Source organism: Cryptomeria japonica, chromosome 10, assembly GCF_030272615.1.
Source record: "Cryptomeria japonica chromosome 10, Sugi_1.0, whole genome shotgun sequence".
NCBI classification, from domain to species: domain Eukaryota; kingdom Viridiplantae; phylum Streptophyta; class Pinopsida; order Cupressales; family Cupressaceae; genus Cryptomeria; species Cryptomeria japonica.
The window spans coordinates 790,830,590-790,854,834 of NC_081414.1; the positions used below are offsets into that span (position 1 = coordinate 790,830,590).

Sequence of the window (24,245 nt, forward strand, 5' to 3'; positions counted from 1 at the left end):
ACACAGATATTTATATGTACACATTCAATTATCTATATCTTTTTTCCCTTCCGTTAAAAAAACCGCATGAACTTCCATTCTCCCTATCTGCGAGTCAATGCCTTTCTAAAATATAACTAATAATGTATGCATGCTTTATGTCCTTCTACAATATAACTAAAAAAGTATGCATTGTATATTTCTATACATATATATATATATATTTTCATATGCATGCATATATATTTCTATATATCTACGTATACATTTCCATCTTCTGCTTCACGTGGGCTATTAAGTTCTTTTAGGTTCGAATTGATCATTCCAACATGTTAATAAAAAAATTGAAAACAAATGCATGCAATACTAAATATATATATATATATATATGCCATACTGGTTCATTTATCAATATCAGTTAATTACTTTACTCAATTAGCCTGTATAGAATGAATCAACAATAAGATAACACAATAAGAGAGGCAGAAGAGATAATAGAATCCACAAGAAATATTCTTCAGATAGAGATTAAAATCTAGCTTATAATTTCCGATGAAACCAATAAATGAATCCAGATCAATATCAAGAAGAATATACCCATCGTTTTACAGCATAATGGCATCTGTATGAGTACAGGGAAGGCATATACTATGAGAGATAATCGTATACTCACTTAAGCTCCAATCCTCTGTTCTCTCCTATATCTTCTTTGGTGTATCCATGGTCTTACTTTTGCTATCTCAAAATCACCGTCTTTGCTACTCTTCTCCTCCCTATACCTTCTGCTGCACAAAGAGGCAATTTTCCTACTACGGAAGCGAACTCTGTTCTACTTTGGACTGAGAAAGGCAATCCACTTATTTGGGTCCTTCATTAGAGGTAAGATTTCGATTGGGTTGCTTTTATTTTGGATTCACATGCGATTAAAAATGTCGGGGGTATTTGTTCATTGTGGGGCGAGAGGCATCTTCCTGGGTTTGTCCTCTACAGAGGAAAAAAAATGCCTTTTTGGGTGCTAGTGAGTAAAAAGATTGCACATTTGCGTGTTCTGTTTTTCTATTTTTAATAGATCTTGTATTCAATGGGTGTCACTTTTCTAAAAAAAATTCATGTTTGACATGTAGAAGCTCAAGTAGGAGTTAGCTTTTGATACCACATATAATGGCGACTGCTTGCTGTCCCAATGCAATGGCGTGTTTCAAACCCCATCCGGAAGTCAACATTACGGCTTCAAAGTCCACCAGTGCAGTTTCTTTGCTGAGAAGACAGAATGTCGTTGCATTTGGAAAGCAGATCTTGTTTGGAGGCAGCAGGCTTGTATCTTCTTCTAGTTTTGGAAAACAAGTTACAGACATGACCAATTTTTCTTCTATGGCTGTTGCTGTAAGGGAAAAAGAAGGCAATATCTCTACTTACGCAGAGTCTGAAGAACCGGCCAAAGGTAAAAAAGTTATGGTTATAGGAGGAGATGGGTACTGTGGATGGGCAACGGCACTCCACCTCTCAAACAAAGGCTACCAAGTTGCCATTGTTGACAACCTTGTGCGCCGACTCTTTGACCAACAGCTCGGCATTGATTCCTTAACACCCATTGTCTCTATTCAGAAGAGAATAAAGAGATGGAATCAAATTTCCGGCAAGCAAGTCGACCTTTTAATTGGCGACATCTGTGATTTTGATTTTCTGGCAGAAGCGTTCAAATCTTTTGAACCTGAGGCTGTTGTGCACTTTGGAGAACAGAGGTCAGCTCCATACTCCATGATAGACAGAGGAAGGGCAGTCTATACGCAGCATAATAACGTGATTGGAACTTTGAATGTGCTTTTTGCAATCAAAGAATTCAGTCCAGAGTGTCATATGGTGAAATTGGGCACCATGGGGGAATACGGAACTCCTAATATTGATATTGAAGAGGGGTACATTACCATCAATCACAATGGTCGAACTGATACATTACCATATCCTAAGCAAGCGAGTTCCTTTTATCATCTTAGCAAAGTCCATGATTCCCATAACATTGCTTTCACTTGCAAGGCCTGGGGACTAAAGGCGACGGACCTTAATCAAGGGGTGGTCTATGGTGTCATGACTCCAGAGACTGCAATGCACGAAGAACTAATAAATAGACTAGACTACGATGGTGTATTTGGGACAGCACTGAACCGCTTCTGCGTGCAAGCGGCTGTTGGGCATCCTCTCACAATCTATGGAAAGGGTGGTCAGGTACTTCTATATCACATAAATGATAAATCCACTTAATCAGTTTTTGCAAACAGTTAGTGTATCGCCAATTCGATCAAAAAAACAAATTCATATTCATGATGGCTTCCCCTAGTATCAACTTGTATATTTTTCCTGCTATACGAAATAGACTGAAACTATTTAGTTTATTTGACCACTGTCAAAGTATAAATTTCTGTTTATTTCATAAATTTTGGGGTTCACAGACCATCTTAATTAAGGAGGAAATTATTTTGGTGAAATATTTTTCTTGATTGAATAGTTTGGTTTTGTAGCTTTAAGCATGTGTTTATTCTTGTATAGTCCACCAATTAAGGTATTTAAATCAAAATTGTTTTATGAGTATTTTAAATGCAATATTACGTAAATTTTAACAGAAGTAAAGCATTAACAAAATGCAATATAGACTGCGAGCAGAGAACAATTGATTGGTTATTCTAGGGATTCCAATATCACTATATAGTATATATTCAATAAGAGAATAGAATTAAAACTGCATATAAAAATGGATGGCCATTGCATTTATGATATTTTTTATAAGTGGGTAGTCTACAAGCTTCTGAGTAATCTGCTTCATCAATGAGGTATGCTCTTCCTCCATTACCTTCTCGCAGTCTTTTTTTCCTTGGTTTCATTGCAGGATTGAGAATGGAGAATCTAAAGTGTTCATTTCTTTAGCAATGGGAGCATAATGGCCCATTGCTTTTCACTCGGATTCTCCAAGTGTGAATTCCATCTCCCCCTTTATACTTAGATTCATAAAGTGTTTTAGCAACCCATCTAGGAAGATTATCCTCCCCATGAAGTCAGAGTTATTCTAGGGAATATATTCTGTTGGATTCACCTCTGTTGGAAACATCTTCTGAGTGATCCTCCAACAGGAACCTTATCAACACAAGTAATATCAATTCAATGTATCTTGTCATCTGAAGCTGCCACTATTTCTGATGTGACCCCAGCTGAAGCAATCAACTCTTCATATTCTGAGACAATTTCTTCCGTACTTACAACAGAAGAAGCCCAGTCTCCATTCCTGAAAGGCTGAATGCATCTTCTTCACCATTATAATAGCTGGGATCATAAGAAAGCTGCATGAATGAAGTATTATTTTGTATAATATGAGCATTTTTGTGCACTCTTGTTTCCTGTTGTCATCAAATATCAGCTCTCTTCAGATAATGAGATTGTGCTTCATTAGATGCCATAGTCTATGGACCTTGGACTTCTCAGAATAGCCCAGCATGATAAACTTGTAACTCTTGGATCAAGTTTCTTTTGCATCTCAATTAAGCCTATGCTGCACTCCAAAAACATTTGAAGTGCATAACAATAGGTCTCTTTCCATACCATTTCTGTCATGTCCCTTCTCTAGCCGCTGTTTTGTTTTCTGCTAATAAGGCTTAAGTATGTTTCTTCTCCATACTTAGCCAATTTTCTGAGTTAGAGAAGTCTTTTGATTCAATAAGTGGTGGGGTCTGGTTCACTTAAGTGGCTTCCTGATTTTCAGTCATGGCTTGGGGCCAAGATAAATTAGATATTTTATGACTTCTTCCTACCTTGTGAATCAGCGCTGAGGGTTATTCTTTTCCCTAATATTATCGCCAAGTTTAGGTTTGAAGGTGGAGCGCATATTTTAGGGTTGAGGGTTATATTGCTACGGTGGAAGAAGAGGAGGCATTCTGCAATCATTATGATTTTATATTATTTTTGGTCTGCCGCTAGAACTCCATGCTAAGGACGCAACCCCTGAGCATCAAGCCTTGGACGCCACCCCAAGCAAACAGTCCCAGTTGCTGCATGCATGCTACAGCAGTGTAGGTGCGGTTACAGTAGCAGATCTCAGTTTCAGAATTACAGTTCGCCATTGCTGAGGGTTTCAGAGGTATTTGTGAAGGGTTTCAGAGGTATTCACTCAGGCAACGCTGATGATGGACAATGAAGGGTTTGAGACCGTCGTGGGTCCTCTAGATTATTCTGTCAGCTCTTGGTATTCCTCAATCATCCAATAAGAAATAAATAATATTGTTTTCAATACCTTACTTCTGTTTTAGACAGTTTAGGCATATCTGGTTTATATCCAATAAGAAATCTGTTCCACAACTGTTTGGTCTATCTTGAATGGAATGCTTCAATTTGATAATATTTTCAACCCAATACCCTAGCTGGGTTATTTCAATTTCTCATGTGACTGATATCATGAATAGCTTTGTGGAGAACTTGATTCAATATGTAATTGTAGCATTTATCAACATCAATCCAAAACATGTTCTTCGTACCTTTTGCTTACAATGGACATTGCACCATTTCAACCAAATGCTTGTTATTCCATTTTGCTACACCAATTTGTTGATAATTCATCATGGTGCATTGCCACACCACCATGAAATAAAATACCTCCACAGCATTGTTTATTGTATTCCCCTCTTTCCCTTCCCCTCTCTATGTGAGATCTCAAGCATTTTAGTAAGTGTCAAGATTATTTCTCAATCATTGCCTTCCATTCGATAAACGTTTTTTAAGAAAAGGATCTTCAATAAGAAACAATACTCAATATGATGATAATAAGTAGCCACTAGGTCCTATTTATACCTAATTATGCCTTGGTTGCCACCCAAGCCAACTTAGATACTTAACTATAACCCCTAGGATGGCAAACCTGCCTATATATGATTATAATAATGGCTACACAACTTATTGAAGAGTTAAGGTAGCCACAAGCCAACCTCATCAGTCATAACCCAATACACTCTAAAGGGTTAGGGGCATATCGCTTGCTCACAACTTTGGTATACGAGGAAGGCCATGGACAATTTTTAGATGGCCTATCAATTGCATGCTTTGAAAGTTTAGGTTGAAATGATAATTCGATGTTGTAATCAATTAAGGAGAGGAATACTCCTTATATAGAAAATTACAAGACGATCTTTCCATAACCGAAACGATTGAGAATAGAAACATGAAAGATAGAAAGGGAACTTTCTAAAATTAACAAGAGACGAAAGACATAAACAAAAGTTTCTAAATACTAACTAAATGACTTTGATGACCATTATATCAATATTACAATATTATTTTAATACCCTCCCTTAATGGTCATTCTACTAACTACCCTACTGAAGACTTGACATAATCTATAGGTCATTTACCAATGAATGCATAGAAGGTGGTCTCCTCAAAATGCTCTGCGACATGAGCCTGCTGCTGAGACCTTCCCTGGTTCTGCAGAACTTCTGGATATGACCAAATTTACCACAATCTTTCCAATTTTGGGTAACAAAGCTATCCCTCCCTTTATCTAGAGACACAGATCAGCTTCTCAAAAAATTTCTATTTTTGTTGACAAAAAAATCGGCAAAAAATTGAAACCATGATTTTGTGGAAAAATCGACTAACCCTCCACCATGTTTTTTTCTGGGAAAAAATCAGAAAACCCACCATCATGATTTTTTATGGAAAAAATCAGAAAACCCCAAAATACTACAGGCTGAAACCCTTCCCAATCGCTGCCAAAAAATCTTCATGCAGCAGACCACCCTGTCATTGCGTGGAAAAAACAGACCCAACACACAGCAGTCATGGCCCTCAAAATCCTCCATGATTTTTTTGGAAAAATAAAATTAGAAAAATCCACAGAAAAATCCACTGAAAAACACACCTTGATTTCTCATAAAAAATCATAAAAAACTTCTGGAAATAAATTCCAGGTAAATACCCACGATTTTTTTTAAAAATTCGTCAAAAAACTTAACCCGCTTTGATACCAGGAAATGATAATTCAATGTTGTAATTAATTGAGGAGAGGAATACTTCTTATATAGAAAATTACAGGACAATATTTCCATAACGGAAATGATGGAGAGTAGAAGCACGAAAGATAGAAAGGAAACTTCCTAAAATTAACAAGATATGAAAGAAATAAACTGAAGTTTCTAAATACTAACTAAATGACTAAGATGACCGTTATATCAATAGTACAATATTATTTTAATATAGGTGCCCTAACAGGCTAGAGGCAAATCTTACAATCTTTTCTTGTCACCAATTCAAAGTTCTCCTGATTCTTTGAAGATTGACAAATCTAATGAAGACATGAACCTTAAAGGGCTTATGCAATGTTCCATCAACAACTACCTGAAAGCTGTTAGTAATATCCTTTATAACAGTACGGTTAGGCTAAAACTCCACTTGTTTTTTTGAGTGATTTGGTAGTCAGACAATAGATTACACAGTATTTTAGAAACACAAATAGACATCATGAATAACCCCATTATGTACCTTAACTGTACCATTTACTCCACTGTCAAAGTGTCAGCAATATAAATATTTTTTCAGTTTAAACTTTCTCAAATGATGTAAATAAATGTCTTTTTAAGCCATATGATGAGTACAACTGACTGATTTTCCAGTTAGTTTTAGAAGTACATGAATGCAAGGCCTCAAAAGTGGCAGCAATAAGTGCAGAGTTGGTGGTACTTTTTCATGATAACTGCTTAGTCTTTGGTTTTCTTCACCAAGATCTTTGATCTTCTTTGGATGGACATTTTTATAGTGTACCCTTCTGCTGCAGAATCAACATCCTCTCTTCGTCTTGTCTTCATTTTCGTTGCCTCTGTATTTTCCTGTGGCATTTTCTTGGTAAGATTCTCTCTTGTTCTCATGTCAATTAGCAGCTTGGTTTTCCATGCTTTCTCCTTATTGTACTCATTCCAGTTGGACAACTTTTCTGGTTTGCCACGAGTCATGGTTTTTGGTGATCTTGTATTGCGTATCTTTTGCTTCTAATTCAATTGTGTAGAACGTTTTTGCATCAACATTTTGAATCACACTCTGTGATTCATCATCAGAATGAGAGAGCTGTAGGAGAAAATGGTTTACGTAGTGTGATAAAGGAGGTTTTTTCCTGGGCTGGCTTCAGTGTTTCCCTTATTCAGATTTGCAGAACTGATTGGGACCTTTGATACCTTAAATTTATCTCTACACCTGGCAATTTGATGTTGCCAATCATTGAGGTTTGCTAGTTTATCATTTATCTGCTCAAAATTTCTTGGGCTCAAGTGTGAATAATGCTTATTGTAATCTAAAAGGATCTCCCTAGTCTAGCATGTTGAAGACCTTGTCACAAGTCACCTTTGCTTGTTTTTTGGATTTAGATATCATTCCAATTTGGATGGTCTTGTCTTCTTCTTGCAGAAGTAGCTAACTGTTGATGTGTGTTTTATGCATATATGAACACAGAATAAAATATCAAGGTATCTTACCCTCTTTTGACCAAAGTCTCTCAAATGCTATGCTTCGCGATCAAACGAGACAACTCCAAGGTTATGAAATGTCAGGTCTTGACTCGTAGATAAGCTCAATGGTTGATGTGAATCGCTGTTTTCATTTGGGGACTTGCACAATTGTTCGGATTTTTCAATCTTATCATGGATTGGAATAGGTTTTGCCAATGACTTAGGATTTTGTAATTGAGCTTTTGATCTAATCTAACAAGGATTTTCAAATAAAATGCAAAAAGATGAGGGTTTAGAAATTCTATTCTAACCTAGAATGCAAGAGGCAATGAACGATTCAATGAAATCCTACTAGGCAAGGTCTCACCATCAACAAACAATTCGACACAAGCTTAGTGCAACCATCTAAGGTAAATTTATAGATGTTCAAATTATCACCATCGACATCAATACCATCAAGGCAATGCATACTAATGGACGTGAAATAATTGAAGTTAAGTTCAATTCCAAATTCTAGTTGACCACACAAGGCGATCCTACAATCAACAAGAAAGCTAGTGGTATGGACTAAACGGATTCCACACAAAGGCATTCAATAACTCTTTCATTCAATCTAAGAAACTTGAAACAAATTCTAATCTAAATTTTATTCTAAATTTTGGAGGCAACGAGAACCACAAATGCATACAAAATCTAAACAAAACCACCACCACACTTCAATGATTTATATTCAAATCTGTAGCATATAGATGACAATTCTCAGAGATCTTTCCCTTACAAATGAGAGGCAATGGGGTATATATAGTCTCAAATGAAATGAAGGGCCAAGATTCATTTAGAATCAACGGGCCAAGATTATGGCAACAGTGCCCTGAATTTGCCCTAATTAGGGTTTACATAAAAAATGAATCACCAAAAGGTGACCCAATGGGATGACGCCTGGCCATCAAGGAGGGAATCTTCTAGAAGATTTCGGCTTGCATCCCTCTCTCTAGTAGCATATTCCAAGAATTTGGCCAACGCTGAGTTGAGCTCCTCCATGGTAATGTTGGGTAAAGCTTCCTGTTGTGCATCTATCACATCCAACGTATTTGAGAAAGAATCAAGTGCGTTCTCCCAATCTGGCATAAGCTTCTGCAAGCTGTTGATGTGAACCACTAGAGAAACCAAATCATCTAACTGACTCTTCCTCAAAGATTCTAACTGATTGAAGTATATGAACTTCATCTTTTCTTTCAATTCTTCAAAGTATAAAGTGTTGGAAGCATGGACATCCATCCCCAACAAGTCATCGATAGATGTAAGGATCTTAGATTGAATTTTTTGGATTGATCCTTCCATCTCCACACAATCTTGTCTTGTGTGATCATAAGTGGACTTCCTCAAAGCTAAGGAACAATACCATCCCTGAAAATCATATACATGCATGCACAACTCTCTCATGGATCAATGTGGGCATCAGGATTTTCTTTAGCACTTTGAGACGAGGAATTGTCTTCTCCTGCATTGGTTGGAAATCATCCCAAATTCCTTCCAAATATTGTATTTTGGTTATGAGCATTGACGATTTGTCAAATTCCTGGACGAATTGAGCTAGGAAATCATTTGCTTGTTTTGCAACATATTCAATCCACTTTCCAACTTCCAAATGTGTATTCCTCGTTGTCTCATAATCAAAGGGACATCCATGATCAACTGCAATAGGTGAGACAAAAGTAGGATCCTCACGCCTATAGGAAATCATCCCCTCAATGTATTCCTTGAGTCTCTTGTTCTCATTTTTGAGCATATTCTTCTTTTCAATAGTCCTATCCAATCGTACCCTGATTGCCTGGATTGTATCATCAAGTTCCTGGAATTCTTGTTTCTTCGTAGTAGGTCCAAGGTCAATCGTAGCGATCTGATAATCCATAGGAGTGGCCGCATCTCTGGTTACATCTCCTTTCAAGATTGCCACTTGTGCAATGTGCACACCTGTATCATCTCTACCAATTCTAGAAAATATCTTAGCCTTCTTTTGCTTCTTTCCTGTATCAGCTCTGGCTAAGAAATTATTAAAGTTCTCTATGGGTTGTGCCTCTATCATCTTCTTCTTCTCCATGCTTTGCAGCAACCAATTAGGAATGGTGGACATTTCCATTCCATCTTCAAGGTTCATATCATGATCAAGTCCTCTCGAAGCTGAAATGATATCATCATCCATTTCTTTGTTCTTGGTCAAGTTGACCGCATTATTGCCCAAGCTAACCTCCAATTGGACAATGGGACATCCTGGTTGCTCTTCATCTTCATTTGGTGGTGTCGATTGTGTTGAATCATGCAACTCTTGATTATTCTCTGGTAGGATTTTTGTATCAAAAATCTTTTTTGACTCTTTGTCCTTCTCTGTCATATTATTCTCTTTCACTAATGAGGAACTCGGGGTAGATAAAGGAGTGTTAGGCTTATGTTTTTTCCACCTTGACTGCTGGCTAATGGTCTCCTTGCCTTTTGCTTGCGATTCTCCAGGCATACCCTTTCTTCTTTTGGGAGCATGACTCTCCTCATCATCATGTGTCCTTACATTACTGATTATTCTTTCATCATCATCAAGGGAAGGCTCCTCGTGTTTCATCTTTTCGTAGGTAAATGTGACGTTCATTTCTCTTAACTTGTTGATGTACTCGTCCACCCATTCCCTGGAGTAATCATTCACTTCTCTCATAAGCATATTCAAATCCACCACCTCCATCTGTGTCCAACTAGGCAATAGGATAGGCTTGTCCTTTTCATTCACATATTGCAGATGAGTGTGATCACTATCATCAAGTACCTGATCTGGAATGGAGAAGAGTTCACACTTCCTCATGAATTATACTAGCATTCGGGACCACATCTTCTTCCTTACTGTGTGCTCATCCACGAGATTAGCCCAGTATTCCTCAATGTCAATCTTATGTATAAACCTTTCTCCCTTAATTTTCACAATATTTCTGAATGGATCAAATCAATCCCTGCTCTTATAAGTTCCAAGGCGATAGTACTCAAGTTCCTCAATGACTGAACTCGTTGTAGCTGCGGTGTGGCATACCTCCAAAGTCTTTCCAAGTGCAATTGGGAGAGTTATCCCTCTTCCGTGCTTCTCCTTTTGGATGAAATCAAATTCCAAAAGTTGTCCCACTACCTCAAGTATAATCATCTTGTCTGTCGGATACCTAGAAGTTTGTATGGTTTAGATCTAAATCCTTAAATCTGTAGGTATGTGAAGGTAGGAAACTGTATATACCACGATCCATATTTTTTAATAAGCTTCGCTGCCTCCTTGGACAACCTTTTGTGGATCTCGCCCTGCAGTAGCCTTTTGATACATGGTGAAAGCATCATCACCCTTCTATAGTGTTCAATCTTGTGCATATGAAGTTGTGGATAACATTTATAAACTCTGTATTGTCTTGGTCCATTCTCAACTTCACCTTTGCATATTAGTCCTTTGTATACAACAAATCTGGCAAGTAAGTACACAAGGTAGGAAGTCATGCTGAATGTCCTTGTCTTTTCCACATTCCTCAACTGGAAGTCAAGGTTGTCACTTATAATCTTGGCCCAATTAATCACCGTTCCTCTGATATATCCTGAATAAAATAGAACATCCAATTCTCAAACAACGCTCCTTGAGGCGTTCCCATCACTCTATTAAGTAGGAATATCATATCACTATATTCATCTTGAAGTCCGATGAAAGAAGCCTCTTGGGTAGCTTAGAGTGGTGTCGCCTAGGCTCAAGGATCCACTCTTTGTTGATAACTGTCATGCATGCATCTGCCTTATTCAAAAATTTAGCTTCATATTCATCCTTAGTTTTCTCTTTTGCATATTTGCACTCCTAGGGATTCCAAACACTTCCACGATTGCATCTTCGGCAAGGTATGCAAGCACTGTCCCCTTGGGTGACTTGATCATTTTGGTTATCGGATGATAGCGCTTTGCACACTCAATAATAAGCTCACTACATTGTACGGATGTTGGAAAGCCAGTTGCTTGGTAAATTCCACTCTTTATGATGTTGGCCGATAGAGTGGAGGGATGATGGTTCTTCAATCCAAACATCTTTTGCCGCATTTGCTCCATGTCTAGGAATTCCATGTTCGTATCCGTGATCTTCTTCCATCGGGACGCCAACAATGACTCTGGATAGAAGCCTTCTTATACTATCTTCAATTGTTCCTTCCTCACAGCGATTCCCGCCTTAGACATGGTACTTGTACGAAGTTGAAGTCAATATCATGGAGAAAATAACTTAAATAACTTGTTTTCAGAATTTATAAAGTTCTGATTTTTTATGATTTTGTGAAATTTAAGGTCCTAAAATTAGAAATTTCACCAATTTGCAACATAAATTCTGAGAACAAAACAAAGTTTGATCAAATTGGGGTCTAAAACCATCATAAAACCCCAAATTTCAGACTTTTATAAGGCCTGATTATAAAATTTTAGTCTGAAGACACCTTGGTATACCTCAGAAAATGACAAATTTGAGGTCCCAAAAGGTATACCAGGTCTGAATACACTCAGAAAAGGGTGTATGTAAGTGTGATTTTCTGATTTTTAAGTCTGAATACACCCCTCTAAGGTCTGAAAATGGCTTCCAAAGTCTGAATACACCCCAAAAATGATTGAAATCAGTGGCTGGAAGTGGTCACAACCATGTCATACACTTGCACTTGAATTATTTCACCCTTCCAAGCTCAAAAATGGCCAAGCCTGGGCACAATGTCTATGTGGCTGGAAATGTTGTCTCAGTCTGAAGTCAACTTTGAAAGTGATGCTTCAGACCTACACCAGCAATGTTGTCCACACACAATACCTCCAAATTCACAAAAAATGATGTCCAAATAAAATTGCCTTTCACCAATGATGGCTGGAAATGAAATTCAGATTTGAGATGGAAAGTTCCAGGCAATGACCAGCAATGGCGCCCGACAATGGTGCTCAAACCTCTCCCAGCTATGGCGTCAAGTCCAAATCTGAATGTAGTTACTCTCTCCACAAGCAATGGCGCCAAGCATAATCACTCCAAATCGGCAAAAAATGTGGCACAATTATCCACAAAAAATCGCTGTCACTCTCCTTGAATGGTGGCGCTAAAAATAATTGGGCAAAATCTCCCTCTCCAATCTGCAACTCTCCTTAAACAATGGTGTCTAAAAAACACTTAGACAAAATCGTTCAGCTGTAGTCTTCAATCTTCCTCCAATCAGCGTTTTCAATCAGTCACATCAAGGCAATATAATAATAATATAATGCTGGCTGGGTCTTCTTATTCATGTTTTCACCCCACAAGCAATGTGGGATAAAAACTTGCCCTTTAATAACAACCTGAGGAAAATCGATTCGCCTTGGGATCACACATTTATCATTTAATAATTGTAACAAGGCAAAAATCATTTAATTTGGGCACACTTGTCATTAAATCCTTTCATTTGTATTAAATTCGGGCCAGCTGGGGAAAACCGATTCATGTTAGGACAAAAATTTAGATTAAATTCCATCATAACTCATCACATAAGGCCCTTGGGGAAAAATGTGGCCCATCAGGACACACAAAACCTCTTCATTTCACTTGTCTTGTCAAAAAATTCTCACTTGGGGACAAACGACCTCTGTCTGGAGTCTGGACACATGAATTTCATTCATTCATTCATTTTGCTCACAAATCTTGCCTTGGGGAAAAATGATCCTTGTCTGGACACATGAATTCATTCATTTGTTCATCTTGGCCACACATTTGATCCTTGGGAAAAATGACCCCTATCTAGACACATAAAACTTGACAAAACTTCGTCAATTTGTCCAAGGGAAAAACGCACCTCATTGGGACACATGAATTTTGTGTAAAAGTATTGTAATTTCCAATTTAATGAACAGGTTATATGCAGGATGGTGTATTTTAATTTTTATATTATGACTATGACACTAATATTGCTATCTTTCTTTTACTGCAGGTTAGGAGGATGAACATGTATCGATTTCAATGTCATCTCCTTTGGTTTGAATAATGTATAAGTAGTAGGATGTCCACGATCAAGTGGACCTTGATCAGACATGTCCGACCAAGATGTCACTTGGTCGTGACCCTTACTTACATTAACCGATCCATAACTAATTGGTGCTACAAACATTAATGTATCGGTATAATGATAACAGTGCTTATACCCGATAATGAATCGTTTAATGCTTATGAACATACCTGATGGTGAATCGGTATCACTGTTAATGATAACAGTGCTTATAAACACATCCGATCATGAATTGGTATTTGTTAATTGTTTCAGATAAAACATACCCGATAATGAACTGGTATCAAGCATATAATAATGGATCAATATAAAGTAAACAATAACAATTACGGTTAGCATTATATGCTATTGGGTTAATACCCCGATAGCATATTAATGCCGATTCATATATGAATTGACATTAATATGCTATCGGGTTAGTAGCCCGATAGCCCTTTAGATTGACGCTTAACATAGTTAAGTAGATCGTCAATCTAATCTATCATTATCCAATATCAATATCATAATTATGATCAATGTTATAGTCTGATAAACATAAAGCATGAATGAGTAAACTAATAACAGAGTAGAGAGTTAGGAGAGTCTTATCTTGCAGAAGCTACTAATGCATTAACATTTTGTCCATACACAACTCTGCATCATTCATTTTCATCCTTGGGGAAATTCGCACCTCATCAGGACACATTTCAACACTTAGTCAATTTTTTGGCCCTCTAGTGGAAAATTGTGGTCCATCAAGACACATTGTGGAGAAAATCATGTTCCATCAAGACAATGTTCAAAGCTTAAGGGAAAAACATCTCCCATATGGACAAACTGATTTTATGACTTCAATTTCATGGGGAGAAATGTTTCCCATCAGGACAAAGGTGTTTTTCTCATTGAAAATGCCCAGACTTATCAAATTTCATTGTTCTGCATCGGGACTGGGATCATTTTAACTAGGGGAAAATAAGGGTCCATTGGGACAATGTGCAAATTGACCAAATTTTACCTCCTAGGAGCAAGAAAATGACTCCCAAAGGGTCTCTAGATGCTCTAGCACAAAAATAACCCGACTACATTTTTATGCTCAAATTTAACGCTGTTGCAAACCCTAGACTTAGGCAAAATTTAGGATCACTCTAACAATTTTGACATTTTTGAAACATTTGATCCTATTCAAAATTTTAAAACCCTAATTGCACCTTAGGCATGATCACTTCAAAACTGAGACTTGGGCATTGAAAGCTCAAAATTTGCTGTCTGATTGCCAAAACCCTAAACTAACACGACGTAGAAAGCAAGAAAGAGGGGGTCCCCATTTGCAATGGGGCGATGTGTGAAAAGGTCACAACACTAACCATCAAAGGAGTCTTTCTGCTTGGCCAGTTTCATCATTTCGCTGGTTTGGAATGTAGGCAAGAATATGTCAAAGGTTCATTCCAATTTTGATGATCTTGTCTTCTTGCAAAAGTAGCTAACATAGTGCACCAAAGGAGTCTTTTTCCTTGGCTGGCTTCATCATTTCGCTTGTGTGGAATGTGGGCAAGAGTATGTCATAGGATCCTTAAGATATGTCACTATTTGCATAATCTGCTGATCTGGTACCCTGAATTCATCTCTACACTCAGCAATTTTATGTTTCTATTTTTTGAGATTTGCCAAGTGATCATCCATCAGCTCAAAATTCCCAAGTTCAACAGTGAATAACTCCTGCTGTAATCTGCAAGCATGGCCTTAACCTACCATTTTGAAGACTTTTAGTTTTAGTGCTTGCCACATCTCTGTTGGTTTCTTCTTTTCATATCAATAATGTCAAGTTGATGTGCAAAAGGAATGTTCAATGTTGCCATTGCTTTATCTTGCTGGAGAAAATGGAGCCTGTTATGCCTTTTTCTACATAGAATTTTCTGTTTCATTGATAATTTGCCACACATCCTATGTCTTGAAGATCAGTTGGATTGCCTATGCTTACTCTCTGTGGTTATATTTGTGCAGTAACTATTCAAAGAGACTATCTATCTTGTAGATCTTAGGAGAAACCCCTTTTATAGAAGTGAGTAACTAACCTCAACCTATTTATCACTGTGTAGCACTCAGAAACAGCTTTGAAATGCCTTGAAAATGCAAACAGACAAAGTCCATATGATTAAACTATGCCTATTCAAAGTTTGACCTCCAGGTGCACTCAAATATCTCATATAATAAACACATTTTGAAATTTGGAAGGAAAATACCTTGTCACATTAAGTTTCCTTCTTTGCTATGCTTCTGCTTATTTCCACTTTCTGATATGCTAGATTTTTGCTAGTTGGATTGGCTGCAAATAGGAAAAAAAGTGGCCCAATGACAAACATGCTGTACAGTATCTGTATGGACCTATCAGAATGTGCCATATGGAACCACTGAATGATACCACCTACACTGCCAACTCAAGGCCTGCCATATTATGCATTTCCTAATCAGAGCCCACCACATTAGCATGAATTGTATGTCTACACAAAATAAAACCAAATTTCAGCTTTTGGGGCTTTATATCCTGACCTCTTGCACCCAAGGCTAAAGATTTGATTGAGTTGGATAGGCTTTGCACCTAATACCATTATTGTATGCTGCAATCTTATAGTAGAGCCTACAATAATTGTGGTACAAATGTGCAACCCCCAATTGCCCACACAACTACCCATGCATGCTCCACTCAAGGGTAATCATGATTCTACAAGGTCATATACACAACCACCTTCTCTGGTAGGACTTAGTCCCCTCAGCCCCCAAAACTTCAATACTAATTTGGAGGCCTAGATGGATTTTTTTTTGAAAAATTGAAAAATGATTGCAACAATTTTGCACAAGTAATTTGAAAATATAACTATATCTCATAGATCCTTTCTCCAATCAGGGACTCCTTTAGAAATTCTTGTCCTATATAGACAAATCCTTGTGGTAGACAAGCAAAAATGCAGTTTTTCTCTTTAAACAAGCTCTCTTTGCTTTTTTATGGGCTCTTGTAAATCCCTAAATAGGGATAATAGGAAAACAACAATATCTCCAAAAATAGGGCACAGAAAAATTCTGAAATTTTATTTGTAAATAAGATATCCTTAAACAAACTAAGATTTAGATTTAGATCATTGATCTGTTTTTTCTGCTAATTTAAATAAATTTCTGAGCATTTCCGAGTATAGAAAAGTTACAGAAAAACACTCTAAATCTGTCTAGAAATTTCAGAAATGATTTTCATTGATTTTTTTTATGTTTCTCAGATGAAGATGATTAATACTATGCAGATTTAGACACAAATACATCAGAAATGCCATCAAAACCTAGCTGCCTTTGCCAAAACTCCCAGAAAGCCAGTGCTAGGTCTGTTTCACTTGTCCTTCTTCAATGATGCTCGGTAATAGAAGACACCTTGCTGTAGATTATCCAAATGTGAACTTGATGCTTGAATCTCACCTCCAAAAATTGCCTCCAAACCTGCTAAAGAATTTCAGCTCTGAAAATGATGTGTTAGGGCATTACAGACCAATCCACCAAAATGCACTCTTCTTACTAGGGGGAGCCCATATGTCTCTCCGAAACCAGGGATACTTGGGTTTCAGACCTCAAGCCAAAGATTGCAGCAACAATAGAGAAAAGGCTGATCCACCAAAATGCACTCTTTAGACTAGGAGGAGCCCATATGTCTCTCCGAAACCAAGGATACTCGGGTTTCAGACCTCAAGCCAAAGATTGCAGCAACAATAGAGAAAAAACTGATTGCATAATGAGCTCCAAGAGAACCTCAATATGTTATATAATGACTCCCTAAAGAATGATTTAACTTCAGCCATAGATTCATTGCAAGTCCAAACCAATGCTCCAAATAAAACCTATAAAAATGAGCCAATAGGCTCCTTATATTCCAACCTCCTTTACCCTTTTTGCACATGCTTGATAAAAATCACTTAAAGTACATGCCTCTCAAGTCATTAAACTCAAAAGGGGGAAATATTAAGTCTTTAGGCTAAGAGTCACTTAAATTGCATAAAAAGACGTGCCCACAACTCGATGGAATACAGAGCAAGCCAAAAATTCACACTTATCCAATGATGGACTAAGTCCTCTTCCTCTTGGGTAAACCAAGGAAAGGATAGCCAATATATGGTTAAGCCTCATGGCTTGAGTTGGGGACTTTACAGCCCCTATGCTTGTATGATGAACAAGTACTTGGAACGACCTATATGTTTAGTTGCAATCTCTTCTTCAGAAAATCCAACTTCTGATGAAATAGCCTATTTCGACCAAACTCCTTTTCTTTGCTGAAATGCCCATGCCATAACTTGTTATTGTAAATGGGCCAAAGGTTGTTGGTTCAAAAACTATGGGCTTTGGTCCCATGTGAGTGTTCAAGTGTGATATGTAATAATTTAAAAAATAAGTTCACAAAATGCAAAGTAGAGCATGAACACAAAATATTGACTAATCATTAAGGAATCTCCTAAGGATTCCAATATCACAACATATTTAGTAAGAGGAGAATTACCACTATATATTAAATGGGTGTTCATGATCACTTACATACACCTATATGATTAATGTATGATGTGAGAGCCTACATGCTCATATAGATTTCAATGTACTCCGTAAACAAAGGTTATACAGAGGGCTTGGTAAGAGAGGTCTACATCTACACATTTCTGACTGCCTAAAATATTCTTTGTAATTTGAATTCTATAAAATAGTCACACACAATTTACTCTAGGACTTGTATGGTTTTTAGGTTCAATTCAAAATACTAGATTAGGTGATAGTGCTTTGGATTTTTCGTGATCACAGCTGCAGTTGTAATTTTCCCTTTTGGAAAATGCCCTAGTTTGCCCTAGATTACAATTCTCAGCCAATAAGGGAGGGTTAGAGGGGGAGCACCTTTATTTCGTTGAAAGAGAAAACCTGCAAACAAGTTAGAAAATAACCTACAAATTATATTATATCAGTGAATAATAATTACAAACAACTAACTATGATGATACATAAAGTAAAGAATGACTGATTATGATGAAACATAAAGGCAATTCACAATCACAAACAACTGTAAATGTAGAGACCAAGATCATAGATCATAACTTACTAATTGATTACAAGGTTACTTAACTAACTAAAGGAACCCCAATTATACCAAGCTAGGATGGGTAAGGTGATAGGGTGTCTTACCAACCGTTCTCCCTCAATCTAGCCACCACACTTGATAGGGTGTCTTACCAACCGTTCTCCCTCAATCTAGCCACACTTATTGATAGGGTGTCTTATCAACCGTTCTCCCTCAATAGAGCCACACTTGATAGGGTGTCTTACCAACCGTTCTCCCTCAATCAAGCCACACTGTATAGGGTGTCTTATCAACCGTTCTCCCTATTCCATCTTTCATAATCATGACTGATTACAGTAATCAGACATGATACGTATATATATTAAACATCATATTACGTCATATTAACCACAATAAATCATACAGTATGAATCGGCAATGAGCAGATTGGGGATACATGCAGTATAATATATTGAATGATCATAACAGTGATTTGCTATCAACACTATTATGCAGGAGACATTATCAGAAATATGCACAGAGATCTCATACCAGAGTATCGCCTTATCTCCCTGATGGTTGCAGGTTCGATCTGTTCTTTATGCTCCCCTTTTTCAAGATTGTTCGATCCTCAAACACCGATGCAATACCTAAGCATTGATCAGTAATTAATTACCAATACAATACTGATCATAAACAGTAATACATTATTAGTCTGTAGTATGCAGATATAAACAGTATTCATTATGCTATGTATGGGCAACTCATACCACAACCACTGTATATAATCAAACTGCTGTATATTTACTTTCTTATAAATGCCAAATCTCATCTCATCCCATCTGATGATGCCTTGAATGCATGGGTGTTGTCTTCTTACACTACTCCATCGGGCTTGGAGGGTTACGACCTTCCTTCAAAGTGGTGACCGTTGGAATGGGATGTGTTCCTTTGCTACTAACCGTATGTCTCTTCATGATTAATCGCTCTTTTTAATGTATCGTGTTTTATTCTAACTAATCCCTCATTCCGTCCTAGAGAAGATCGATACTAGAAGGGAAGAGGATTGGTTCTTTCATATGAATATTATTTACTATATATCAAATCTTATCATATCTGCCCTGCAATATTTCCGACTGTTGAGGACAGACAATTATAGCATGTTTTATGATCAATGAAATTGTGAAGACTTACTTGCATAAGACAATTTCATATTACGGTTAGGATCTGTTTACTGTTTTGGTCTACTGTCATGGCAGGGACATGACAGTCTATATTAATATTAATATTAAATACTGCATAAGAACATGATCAGGCTTCATATATTAAGCACATCCACATGCATACCACCAAGAACAAGGATGTTACTGCCTGTAACTTAATAGCAGTTCTGATCTGATCTGATTGATGGTGATATCACCGGGGGCTTTAGATTCCTTTTCTTTATATAACTTAATGTGAGGGAGAGGTCACACCTCTTCATCATGTATGCCCTTTGGCAAGAGACACACCTTTTCATCATTAGCACCCTTTGAAAGAGTGCAACTCTTCATTATTTCTTCCCTTTGAAAGGGACACAACCTTTCACAATCAGATCTGCACTTCTGATCCCCAAAATTATCCCCTCTCAAATGAGGTACTCTTCTCCCTTTTGTATCTCATGTTTGAGGGAGTCACAACTTTTCATTCCATGTCTTTTGACCATTCATTAACTTAATTAATTTTTAATTATAATTATATTCTTTTATATTTTAATTTTAATTTTATTTTTATTCTTGTGAATTTTAATTTAATTATTATTATTATTTGCCATTAAATTCTATTTCAAAGTGGGGACATTACAGTCTGCCCCACTCAAGATTGCTTGTCCTCAAACAATCATCATGGAGTGTTCAAAATGATTCCCAATATGAAATGGCTTTGGAAACACACATGGAATAAACATGCTGGAAACATACCAGGCATGAACCAAACACGGAGCATACGCATAAAAATACGGAGCATACACATGGATATATGCAAACATGGAGCATACACGCAAATACATGTATTATTAGATTCCTTCGTATTGACTAAAATGATTCATTGATTCATCTTTACTCTGCAGGACGGCAGGATCATGCTTTGATACCACTTGTAATGTCCCCATTTGGAAAATGCCCTAGTTTGATAAGACACCCTATCCAGTGTGGCTTGTTTGAGGGAGAAGGCTTGATAAGACACCTGACACCCTTGGCTTGATTGAGGGAGAACGGTTGGTAAGACACCCTATCAAGTGTGGCTCTATTGAGGGAGAATGGTTGATAAGACACCCTATCAAATGTGGCTTGATTGAGGGAGAATGGTTGGTAAGACACCCTATCAAGTGTGGTGGATCTATTGAGGGAAAACGGTTGTTAAGACACCCTATTAGGTTATCCATCCTAGCTTGCTATGGTTGGGGTTCCTTTAGTTAGTAAAGTAACCTTGTAATCAATTAGTAAGTTATGATCTATGATCTTGGTCTCTACATTTACAGTTGTTTGTAATTGTAAATTGCCTTATGTTTCATCATAATCAGTCATTCTTTACTTTATGTATCATCATAGTTAATTGTTTATAATTATTATTCACTGATATAATATAATTTGTAGGTTTTTTCTAACTTGTTTGCAGGTTTTCTCTTTCAACGAAATAAAGGTACTCCCCCTCTAACCCTCCTTATTGGCTGAGAATTGTAATCTAGGGCAAACTAGGGCATTTTCCAAAAGGGGACATTACAGCAGTCTCAATGTTGAAAACTACAATGTTACAGTCTGAACTGTAGCCATATCCGCAAATGAAATTCAGGTAATTTAGGAAAGAAAAAAGGACATAAAACTCATACAGATACACACACGCGTAGTGTCATGTTATATTTTAATTTTAAAACGTCCAATTGGATGATCCATTTCCTGAATATGTGATGAATATATATTTTTAGTATATTGTACTCTATAGATTACCTTTGTTAAGGATCACAAATAGACTATCATTCCCAAGGATCTCACAAATAGATTATTTTTGTTGACAAGCATATGCAGGATCCTAATTTCTTTTTGGTTGCTCACCTTAATTATCTCTACCTGTTTATCACAACGTAGGGTCTTCCCTCGCCTTTTCTTATTGTTCTTGCTTGTGGGTTTACCGTTTCTTATTGGCCCCTTTTTATGTTTATACTTTATTTTTTGACCTCCCTTTTTTGCCTTGATCCTTTGCTATGTACCTTGTTTAAATATCAATCCCGTTTATCTATTTTTGTTTGTTTGTAGACATTAAAATATTTCCTTTCTTTTTTTCTTTCTGATTTACTATTTTGTTCAGTAATGTTGATTTGCGAAACTCCAATTTCAAAGATCAACTGTTTTTTTTCAGATATGTTGGTTTAGAAAGCATTAAGTGCCAGTCGCAAGTCTTTGTTTTCCCAAGATAGTGGCAAGTCTTTGTTTTCTCAAGATAGTGGCAAGTCTTTGTTTTCTCAAGTTAGCAATCTTCAAATTAAGCCTTGTTCCTAAATATTTAAAATTGATGATCCAAGTAACATTGCATAGAGGTCTTCTTACTATTATCAGACATTTTTGTTATCTAGCACCTTTCACATATAGCTGTAAATCACTCAGAAAGATGTGTATATTTGCAGCATTGTCTGTGACAGCATTGAGTCATTGAATGGTCAGTATACTGCTATCTGTACAAATATGTATCAGCAAAATATTGTGTGTTTATTTTTAACACAACAAAAGAACAAGTTCTTCAACTAAGATTGCAAGTACTGTATGTACATTATGCTGTTAATAGTTCTATTACAGGATCAATGAAACATTTTTATTGAAAGCATATACACTTACATGCAGATAGTATCCCAGAAAATAGCAATGGAATGTGATTTTCAATTGAATATGTGAACCCTTCATGGACTTAAAAAATAAACCGTAGGTGGTTGCGCAATCTTCTGTTTCTTCTCTTATGCGTTTGTCAATTTTACTTCAGTTCTTTTCATCCCAATTTTCCTGCTCGATTCCAATGAGTTTGTATATGAAATCACAGTTTATCTAATCACGCACAAGAAAGTATATTTTCTTGTTTTTTGGACTTTGTTATGCGCCCGCACTTTGTAAATTCTGATCCTGAAATTGTTTTGCTGGTTTATTATTGATATGTGCCCTTGAAAGAATTCTATTATTCTTGTTTAAAACTTACATGATTAAATTCAGTCAAGAGAGTAACCAATCTCTTTTGTGGAACTACTGCTGAACACATAATACTTAATGTACTGTCGTTGCAGACTCGAGGATATCTAGACATAAGAGATACAGTGCGATGTGTTGAACTTGCCATTGCTAATCCTGCAAACCCTGGGGAGTTTCGTGTTTTCAATCAATTTACTGAGCAGTTTTCAGTGAATGATCTGGCAAAAGCTGTTACAAAGGCTGGTGAGAAGCTGGGCCTGGAGATCAAGGCCATCAATGTGCCCAATCCTCGTGTTGAGGCTGAAGAGCACTACTACAATGCAAAGCATACAAAGTTGGTTGAGTTGGGATTGCAGCCTCATTTCTTGTCCGATGGACTACTGGACTCTTTGCTTAATTTTGCCATGAAGTATTCTGATCGTGTAGACATGGCACGTATCATGCCTGCTGTTTCATGGAAGAAAATTGGTGTGAAACCAAGGACAGATGTTTCAGAAGCCAAGTTATAGAATATCTTCCTTTCTGCAAGTATGAAATATTTGGAACTGCTCCGATCACAATAATAACCTTGCTTGTATAAAGTTAGGAAGAAAACTGAAAGATCCAACATGTATAGAGGTTAAGTCATATTTCTCCAACTAAGTCATGTACTCACTGACTTTCAAGCTTCAAACTTTTTAAATGCTTGTGCTTCAATAAACTGAAAAATGTAACATATGTAGAGGTTTATAGTCACATTCTCTCCGACTTAGATCTTTATTTTATAGCATATAAAAGTCATTTTCTCATTGACTTTCAAACTTCAAACTTTCAAACCTGCTTCCCTCCAGTTAAGTTCTAGAATTTTTTTTTTGAGTTATTACTCGTTAATATTAAATTTCTTATATTCCACGGAACAAAGTTATTAGCCTTGCACCTATAGGCGCTAAATGGTGATCAAATTTGAGACGACACTCTTTCTTTTTGGGAAAAAATGATTTCAAGTACTCAGCACATGAGGCAGATTGTCCTTCATGTTCCCTTTTTAGACTTCCAACTGCTTTGGAAAATGGTCTTTTTAGGGCAGAATGAGCACAACACTGAGCAATTGAGTGTCATCACTGGGAGATGCCTTAGCCAGGAGATTATGTAAATTGTAACAAACAAGCAGTTAATTTTCTTTCATAAGGAAAAAGAGAGAAAAGAAAGGATCAACCAGATGTTTGTTGCTATTGTTGAATTGATATATTTTCTTTTTGTTTTATGGCAACAAATCAGCCACAGGGTTATCCTGGTTGACATGAACTGGTAGAAGAATTTTATTATCATATTGATGAGCTTGTTAAAGGGAAGCCTTGAGCAAGGTAGGGCTGAAAAGGACATGTTTCGATTGCTATTTTAGCATTTTATGATACTCAAATAGAGGTCAGCTCAAATATTTTAACATAGTTTAAAAACACTGATGGAGCTTTGTTACAAAAGCTTTGTGGGTAGTCATCTG

The 24,245-nt window shown here is 36.9% G+C and overlaps 1 protein-coding gene across 2 annotated transcripts; it reads left to right on the plus strand.

The window, feature by feature from the left end:
• Nucleotides 1-388: 388 nt before the first annotated feature.
• Nucleotides 389-23,557, plus strand: LOC131039204 (UDP-sulfoquinovose synthase, chloroplastic). 2 transcript variants are annotated; one of them, XM_057971884.2, is made up of 3 exons: nt 389-858; nt 1,104-2,202; nt 22,861-23,557. In XM_057971884.2, exons 2-3 carry the CDS (start codon nt 1,141-1,143, stop codon nt 23,272-23,274), a joined length of 1,476 nt encoding a protein of 491 aa, XP_057827867.1. In that variant the 5' UTR covers nt 389-858; nt 1,104-1,140; the 3' UTR covers nt 23,275-23,557. The 2 variants fall into 2 exon arrangements, with proteins under 2 accessions (XP_057827867.1, XP_057827868.1); XM_057971885.2 differs by having other exon boundaries at nt 1,107-2,202.
• Nucleotides 23,558-24,245: the final 688 nt, after the last annotated feature.

Bases quoted from the DNA above. Each gene is read 5' to 3' on its own strand.
- LOC131039204 (XM_057971884.2), top strand. From the start codon at position 1,141: ATGGCGACTGCTTGCTGTCCCAATGCAATGGCGTGTTTCAAACCCCAT. The intron at 2,203-22,860 runs GTACTTCTATAT...CTGTCGTTGCAG, and splicing joins TCTATGGAAAGGGTGGTCAG to ACTCGAGGATATCTAGACAT.